At 33.9% G+C, this 9872-nt stretch overlaps 1 protein-coding gene across 1 annotated transcript in view; it reads left to right on the top strand.

Annotated features, from left to right (window-relative positions):
- LOC124363915 overlaps positions 1-9661 on the top strand; it is a 10607-nt gene extending 946 nt beyond the window's left edge. Inside the window, exons 2-4 of the mRNA XM_046819185.1 lie at positions 857-1034; positions 6898-7142; positions 9565-9661. Coding sequence (XP_046675141.1) covers positions 857-1034; positions 6898-7142; positions 9565-9631 — 490 coding nt within the window. The 3' untranslated portion in view covers positions 9632-9661. The remainder of the gene's footprint in view (positions 1-856; positions 1035-6897; positions 7143-9564) is intronic.
- The last annotated feature ends 211 nt before the right edge of the window (positions 9662-9872 follow it).

Here is a 9872-nt window from a genome sequence, read left to right as displayed (position 1 = left end):
TCTCCAGGGTTTTGGATTATATTTGTGAGATGAGATTTCACTTTATGCTTGTTTGGTTTGTCGTATATAACTGATATTGTACCATTTTTAAACTGTAATTTCAATTATGTGATGCTGACTTTGTAAACAATTTAGTTCATGAACTTTTATATTTCAGGACATTGTTTAGATATAATTACGATTGTTTGAGCTCAGAGGCTAGGTTTCCTTCCCTATGTTTATCATTAAGCGAATTTACTTCTTGATAACAAAAGTTATAAACCTATGCTAACTATATGTCTGTTTCTCGCTGAATATCTTGAGAACTACTTAAATGTAAAGAGTTGAAGAATGTCATACAAATTCATTTCTACATACATAGTATTGAGTTTAATGGTGGCGCATGTTCCTTCAAGGGATTTAGCTGACCGTCATGGAAGCCTATTACTGCGAAGGGCTGAAAACTGATGTCATGTCTAATTATCTATCTTTTTGTCTGTTCGCAGGATATTTCAATAAAAAAATAGCCTGTAAAAAATTATGCGTGCAATTCGACTCGTCGCAAGGCGTACTTCTACCTCCCTCTTTAAAGAACACTTTACGTATGATTTTTATTTCATAACAATTTCTGAGAGAAGGACGATGTTAGATTGTAACAAGGTTATGCCCTCATTTCCTTTACATTTATACTTCAGTTACATTCGCCTAGAGAGTGCACTTCCAGATATGCCAACCTGTTAAACCGGTTATTAACTAATATGATGATTTGGAGTTCTGGTATTGTTATGCCATAAGCTAATAGTTGAATTCGGTATTTAATAAAAACATTTGCAACAAAATAGATTTTTATAAATTACGATACATGACTTACCAACAGGAAAGTGGAGAACCGCTGTTGCTGCACGAGCCCCGATAGTCCACCCGAGGGTAAAAGAATAGTCTCCACAGCATGTCTCGACGGCACTAAAGGACTTGAGAAGATCGTCCCTGCTAAGAAAGATAAATACGTCTGGGTACCGCCACAGATAGACAATCGTCCGGCCTTGGACCCTAGTGTGAGTCAACACGAATCTTAGGGTTCTTATTTATGTACAGATTCAATGATGTTAAGGATAGTTATTATATAACTCTAAATTCCACATCGTTAAATACACTTTAATTACACTATAAAACAAATATATCAATGAAATTTATTACAATAAAAACCTATAATTTGATAATCTAAAACATTTTATGTGCCTACAACTACGAAATAACTGTAATGTAAATGTTATCGTTTTGTTTAATACAGGTTAGGTAACAATTAGAAAGTATTGGTACACCCAATACTTCAGCCAATTTTCCAAAGTTTAGAGAAATTAAATTATTCTAAATATCTTCTACATCCATATCCATATCATATCCATTTTCCCGCGCAGCATAGAGCTTATAATTAACTCCTATTTAGTTGACTTTGTATGTAAATAAGATTATACAGGACGTAACGACTAGTTCTAGGCATTAGTAATCTTGCACAGAAATTTACATTTTATTACATTTACTGAATTAGTTTCATAAAGCAGAAACATATTATCGTTTCTGAGTTTCAATATGAATGCTCAAATAGGCAGGATATTCCACAAACTAACTAGCAAAGAATATGAACTTACGAGATTTAGCTCGTAGACTTTACTGTTTATATGTTCAGGACATACTTTCAAATTTACAAGACACCTGTTTACTATTTTGGTGACATCTTAATAGAACAATTACATATATACAATCAGGGACAGTTTTAGTTTTGAAACATTTTAAAATTTTCACTATGAATTAATTGTTTCAGCTGCCTATAAACAATGTTTTCATTAGTTTTTGATTTTGTACTTTCCTGATATTGCCTAATAACCTTACCTTACCCAACCCAACCTAACCCTAACTAATCGATCTTAACCTAACCTAACCTCTGAAAAAATTGATATTTTTGGTTTATTATTATAGGCTAAATTGAGTACAAAAATATTCATTAGGAAATGGTTCTAAATGGGAGCGGAAAAATGCTTTGGCTCATGGGTGGTATATTCGTAAATCCGCCCCTGCATACAATTGTCATGTTATATTATTGACATGTTTTTGTCTTCCATCTTCCAGTGAAGATAAAAATTACAGTTTTAAAAACATATTCTGCGATTATTATGTAAAGTTTTAACTAATGCTATCAGTTTATTAACTATGGCTAGAGCAATATATTTATTGACTATATATAGTTGTGTTTTGAAAGTTACAAAATATTTATGATGTCAAAATAAACAATATTACACATACATGTTGTAATTTAAGGTAATATGCTCTTCACAACATTTATATACGCTATTTTAATATATTTTCTACATTGAACTAAAAGATATAATGCTCTAATGAAAGTCAATAATTCCAAACCCATTGCATGATAAATTTGATTATACCTACTTTCGTAAATAAGACGGAATATTAATCGAAGCGAATTCACTTGCGGGTGCACATACAAGTGTGTGATTACTGTACACCGAGGTGATGTTTTGTTCCATAAATTTATTACACATTAAAGTTAACTCTCTGAAGTAAATTAGTTAAAGCGGGTATTCTCAAGGGCACAAAGAAGATTTTTAATTACTGTACACCAAGTTAATGGGTAGTTCCATGTATTCGTAACATAATAAAGTTCGATTTACATGTTTCAAGGAAATAAGATCATTAATAAAAGCGAGTACCCTCAAGGACACAAACAATTATGTTATTACTGACTGTACACTGAGATAATGTTTTGATCAATGAATTCATTACACAATAAAGTTGGATTTAACTCTCAGAAATAAATCAGATGCAATATTAATCAAAGTGAGTACATCCAAGAGCACAAACAAGTAAGCTATTACTGTACACCATAATGATGTTGGGGTCAATGAAGTCAATAGATAATAAAGTTTGATTTACCTGTCTGAAGTAAATAAGACGCAATATCAATCAAAGCGGGTACACTCAAGAGCACAAACTAGTATGCTTTTACTGTACACCATAATGATGTTGGGGTCCATGAAGTCATTAGATCCCACACGTAGACAGAGTCAAACAGCCTCAATGGCTCTGACTCCCGTAGTTGAGGAAGAGCTCGATAGAATTATTCAACATTTCCCAGCCAAAAAAATCAAATGATCTAGACTTGAGATCCATGTGGTTAATAAAATAATGCTCAAGGCATATTGTGAAACCACTAACTCAATTAGTCAATTTGTCTTTTAACTCAGGAGTTTTTATCTCTGTCCTAAAAATTACAAAAGTGCATCCAGTTTTCAAGAAAGAAACCCCCTGTTCAATATATAACTATCGGCACGTCTCAATTTGCCTGTTTTAAGCAAAATATTTGGAAAATCTTTCTAACGAGAATGATTTACTTCTTAAATAAAAACAACCAGCTTCCTGAACACCAATTTTGATTCAGGAAAAATAAATCAACGATAGACGCAGTGGTGAGTCTGGTTGATATGCTTGTAGAGGGGCTAAAACGTCAGGATCACACATTCAGTTTGTTTCTTGACTTTTCTAAAGCATTCGATTGCGTTGACATGAATACTGCTTCACAGAATACTATCTCATGGCATCCGAGGCGTGCTGCTCGTATGGCTTAAATCATTTTTAAATCAGAGAGCTCAAGTGGTTCAGATCTCAAACGAATTTTCCAAACCAGTGCATCTGAGTTATGGAGTTCCTCAGGGTCCTATACTCAGTCCAATCCTTTTCCTGTTGTATGTCAACGTCGTAAATTCATCACTGTTGCATGGTAAAATTGTGTAGTATGCTGATGACACGGCTCTCTGTTTCAGAGATAACTCACAAGAAGGTTTAGAACTACAAACCTTTGTCGCGACATCAACAATTGTGTTCAATATTTCAATAGCCTCAACATTCAAACGAATTCATCGAAATCCAACGTGCTAAATTTCGCACTGCACCCAGTGGACTCCCAATGTGGGTCAGCCGTCACGTTGGCAGATTCCATATTGAAAGAAGTCTACTCCTCAAAATTCCTTGGAATACTCCTCGATCGAGGGTTGAGTAATTGTGATGGAATAATCACATTGACCATGTTTGTGCCAAACTGTCCTCAGGAATGTATGTTTTGGGGTCCTAGGCCCGGTATTTCCCCAGTCAGGTATTGATTGCGTCATATTATGGGCTAATTCACTCTCACCATTGATAATTTGTGTGTGTTTGTTTAAATTGCAAAAAAACTTGACTTTGCGCAGTCTCTACATTTAAAAAACATCTTTGTTCTGTTTGTCTAAATGTGCTCTAACCAGGGGACGTGACATACACGGATATGAGACTAAAGGCTGATATAACTACCGAAGTGCAAGACACAGAACGGTGATTTGTGAGCACTTACCTTCGCAGACAGATGTTCATTTCATCAACAGATGCCAAATTCTATGAAAAACGCCCAAACGCCCAAGGCGTCAAAAGCTCGTCTTAAGTGCTTTCTGGCATTCTACAGCATTGACGAGTTTCTGGCGTTTAACTGGGAGACCGCCCAATTCGATGACTGACTCCAGCGCTGGAAGTGGGTTGAGATTGGCGATGGATGAATGAGATTGGAATGCATGAAAATTTTGTAAGTTTGGACGTGGTGGTAATGTGGTATGAGAGTTTAACATTTAGAATTAAACAATTTTAAATAGTTACGAGCAATTAAAAATTTGATCTGATTTGAATTGATTTGATTTGAGATGGAAAGGTTGACTTTTCCTGCCTAAAGTTAATAAGACGGAATATATATCAATCAAAGGCGGTTATTCTCAAGAGCACAAACAAGTATGCTATTACTGTACACCATAGTAATGGTGGGGTCCATAACGTCGTTATATAATAAAGTTTGATTTACCTGTCTAAAGTAAACAAGAGGGAATATTAATCAAAGGCGGTTACTGTCAAGAGCAGAAACAAGAATGCTATTACTGTACACCATAGTAATGTTGGGGTCCATAACGTCGTTATATAATAAAGTTTGATTTACCTGTCTAAAGTAAATAAGACGGAATATTAATCAAAGGCGGTTACTCTCAAGAGCACAAACAAGTATGCTATTACTGTACACCGTGTGATGCTGGGATCCGTGAAGCCATTAACATGATACTGTTTTAGAGGTTTTGGCGCTTTTTTATACTAACATTTTAGAAACGGTCGATCGATTTCATAATGTTTTTGTCTTAATCTATGTTAAAAACACTAGCTATATTATTTTACACACCTATTTATTTAAGAAGCAAATTTACGGAATACTTTACAGATGAGGTTAAATCGTAATTATTGTTAAAAATTTTCGTATTTGTGTATTTCAGTAACCAAACAATATAAGTATGATTTTAATAGATTTATATTTATTTTTACCATTTTTTGGGTAGTAAGGTTATATTATAGATTTTTTTCCTCTTAAGATGTGGTTTTCTTAAATTAGGTTATCTGAAAGATCGATCTTAGGTTTTGGCTTAGTGTATTATTATGTACGAACATTCGGTTGATTTCTTTCTTAATCGATAGTGAAAACACTGGTTGTGTTTATTTTACAAACAATGTTTGAAACACAAAATGTTTAAAAAATGAGTCTAAATCATGATTGTTGTTTACAAATATTGTTATTTGTATGTTTCATTCAAAAAGGTATGACAAAATATATCTTTATTTTATTATATATTTTTAATTATTTTAGAGATAGATTTAGATATGTTATATATAGATTATATTGGGCTGGGTTTGATTTCATCTCGTTTTAAGAGGTAGTTTTCATTAAATAAAGTATCTAATAGATCGATCTTCGCTTGAGTCTTAACACAAATTCCAGATTTCGCAGGGTTCATTTACCTTGAGGTCCTGGATACCCCTGTTATCATAGTATTTCAATGGCTAAGGTAACATCCCAATGTACTCTTGGAGGCTAGAATCCACTGAGTATATTTTTACACTTGGTATCACGCCTTCGAGCCTAATATCCCTTAGCCTCGGTAGTACATCTGGTGTTCCTCTTTACTCGCATCCACTCCTCCAGGTCACTTATTCTGGTACCAGTTCCTCTTTATACTGAAATCTCCCTGCCCTTATATTGTTAAGTCTATAAGAATTCGTCAAATATATTCGGCTCACATAATTCATCATTATCTGGAACTCAACGCATTTAATATATATTTGAATAATTTAAGAACCCAGATTATATTATGAAATTTTTAATAAAAAAAAGTAAACAGACATTTAAATAATATAGTGAAGGAAATACAATCTACATAATTAATACGTAATTAGATTATTTAGATATTTTTCTTTGAAATCGTCAACGAAGCCTTGTATCTAGGGGTTATAAAAATAATTTCTGTCTGTATATCTGTCTTCCACACTATATCTGGAGTATATTAAATTTTGCACGAAACATAATTTTTATATAGGCAATATTGAGTTCGAGGATGGTGCATGTCACTTTTTAGCATTTAGCTGAACATTAACGAAAAGTTTAACATTGGTCTTATGGGAAACCATAATGGCAATGAGAAAGTCGCAGAGTAAATAAATAGATGATAAAAAACTGAGTATAAATCATATGGAATTTTACATTTGGCATAGCGATATTTAAAATTGTACATACAACTTAAGCGATGCTTGTTAAGCGTCGTATAGTTAGACATAGTCATAGCTTGTAATCTATTAAGTTATCCACTCAATATTTCAAAATAGACTATTCGCTGTTCTCAGATAAAGGTCTAATTATATTCTAAACGTATTAGCAAAATATCCTAATAACTTGATAGAAGTTTTTTTTATTAGAACATGCGAAAAGTAACTATTATTCACTGACCAATATGCACAATGTACGAGCATGTATATAGTCCCTTAGTCTTCTCACTGTAACTGACTGTGCAGATGTCCTGCTACGCGGCTACGGTGGCCAACCAGTTCTACGACCAATGGAAGGGCTGCAAGCTCGACTGTGTCCCTAGCAAGACTGGACGCGAGGAACACACCCACTGGTGGAACGAACCCCAGGGCCGCCAAGGAGGAACGGGATCGTCTGGGCAACAGCCCGACTACTGCGAGGATCCTGACTTCGAACCTCCCACACCTCTCGGTCACCAGGCGTGGAGCCTGGAGCCGGGTGGTACTTGCAGGTAGGTGTATCTTGAATATCCTTGAAGTGTTATTGCAGTGTTCTGAGTGTTGAATTGTGAGTGTAAACTCTTCTCAGGTTGTGCAATATAAAATACAATGCAGGTATGCCCCATCAGATTAACACCTCACACTCCCATCTCTATCACTCTTCAGTGGCATTCTGAGGAAGGAGTCATAATCCCGCAGCCTCTTTATATATTTATTTTAGCGTCGCCTCTCATTTTGATTTTGTTCCTTGAGTGTGATTTTGTGAAGCTGACTAGTGGAGAACAACCCGAATGCTTTAACTCTTGCCTAAGCTCATGCATATGTCCGTCAATTAACTCATGGAGACTAGTAGCTACGATATAGTCATAGTGCTTTAGCTAAACGATCAAAGGAGGGTGTGCTAAAGGAAAAGTCTCAGTCGGACCAGGTTGTCCCAAAAATCTCGATGTTTTCAGTGGGCAAGCATGAAATAACAATCCGGCAAACCTTCGGATCTGTCCGCCGAGTACATTTTCCAAAATTTACCTTTCATTTTAATATTTTCCCCATAATATTACAATGTCTTAAACTCCGATCTATTTTACTAACTGCAGACAAATTTCCTGTTGACTATGAAGTATAGGTATTCAATTTTTTTTAATTATAGAACCAATGATTTGTGTTTATAATACCTTAAGGTAATTTTTCGAGAACTTCACAAAGAGCTATAAAGTGTATAATTGTTATATACTATAGTCATGAGTCATATTTTTGTCATATAGTAACCATTTTATTCTTTCTAAATGTAAGAATTAACCTAGTTGTGTTCTTGCTTAATAAAGGTTTCTTCTCGCTCAAGGTTGTTACTGAATTGCATAACAATTTATTAAGTAACACAAAATCTTCTTCAAATGAAAAAGTGTATAAAAACCTGGAATATTGAAAGTGTGTCCTACTTTTGCGAACCCATCTTTTTAACGCATACATTGGTATGCGACTTTTGTTAACTTTATAACTGCTTCAAAAACAACTGATTATAAATAAAAATTACACCAATTTGTTTTTAAATTTGGAAACAAAGCCTAAAAATACTAAAAAGTAATAACAATTTTACAGGATCTCCATACAAAATCTAAAAGAATAATCTATAGATGAAACTGTTTGGCTACACGTATACAAAAATCTGATGAAGCAATTGATACATTTTATACAACTCTTAATATATTGAGTAAAGATTGTGAGTTGCGTTCTGTAAGTACTGAGGAGAATCATTTTGTGATGACTGTGTATTAGATTCTTTCATTAGTGCACTAACTTCAATGAATACTTGATCAATAATATTAGAAATTGATACTCTTACTTTGAAATAGGCTTATACATGAGCACTGTCCTTGAATCAGCACAAAAAACAAATATAACACTTTACCGCTATCGGAGTTAAATTCAGCGGTCCCTCTAAAAAAATTATTATGCAGTGATGTGAAAGTATTTTATCACCGCATTGATAGCCCTATAACCATTCCACATCATAACATTCTCTACAATTAGGCTAAAAATACTTATTTTGTGGGTGTACAATCCCAAACCAGCTAGAAAAACAGCCTGTGATTGTTGCGGAAGAAATTGCACTACCAAAAGGTTTGTCAGTCTGGAATATTATGTGCTTCAGCAGAAGAAAATGCTACTATTGTATTCGCTGCCGTTCTTGCAGGTGTGCGGAAGGTTGTTGAATCTATTAAAGTCAATGGTAGTCAGTTTGAAGCTCTCATCGATATAGAAAGTTTCATTAGTTCCATAAATTTCACCACGGTCCAGTACCTACAGTTAAGAATGACTCCCCAGTCGGCTTGTTTCTATGACAACAACTTGACTAACTTCTTCAATATTTGGTTATTGTCTTTATATCATCAAATAAATTGCATAAATGGTTAAAAATTATTTCAAACATTTTTAAAGCTCACCCAATTCAATATATAAGTTAAAGACTGAATGGTTTCATTTTATTTGTTTTCTGAAGTAATTAAAATAATACGTTTAATGGTTGTTATTAAAATTACTGAAAAAATCGTATTTCTCATATTACGCGTATTCATGTAATTCGATCATTTAGATTTATATAGTAAAATTGGCCTTCGTTTACTTCCAAAAATGTAGTCATTAATTAAAGCACTGATGATATTCATGAACATACTTTTGGGTAGGTGAAAACATTTCCACATCAATCATTAATTTAATATCTATTGGTATTCTATGAGACAAACTTTTCTATCTAGTCTCTTAAAAAATTTATGCCGATGGAGGTCAGTACATTAAGTACACATGGCCCTTCTCTTAATTTTTACTATTCAACTTAACTTTGACTTAAAATTGCAGACCTTCACTGTAGCATTAAAACTGTAATTATTACCAATAACACAATGAGTATCTACGTTTATTCACTTCCACATGTTTCAGGTACCCTCAATACTGTAGGGCCCATTGCTTCGACCACAACCCGGATCGAGATTGGGCTCGACCTTGAATCGTCCTTAATAAACATTTATACACAAAACCATAGTCTCATTTGCTCAATGATATATTTTACAAATGTACAATTTATTAAGCGCATTGGTTTATTCAGATATAATTCTTTAAATTTTTAGTTATTTTATATAACACAATCCATTGCATATGTTTAGGCTTGATAGTGTTATCTAGTAAATTGTCATAGCAGATTTTTATAGTAGGTTTCTAAAAAACATACTTTCTGAAAATGAGCCAGT

This window comes from Homalodisca vitripennis, chromosome 5 (genome assembly GCF_021130785.1).
Source record: "Homalodisca vitripennis isolate AUS2020 chromosome 5, UT_GWSS_2.1, whole genome shotgun sequence".
Lineage (NCBI taxonomy): Eukaryota > Metazoa > Arthropoda > Insecta > Hemiptera > Cicadellidae > Homalodisca > Homalodisca vitripennis.
This window is presented reverse-complemented; position numbering and strand designations above follow the sequence as displayed.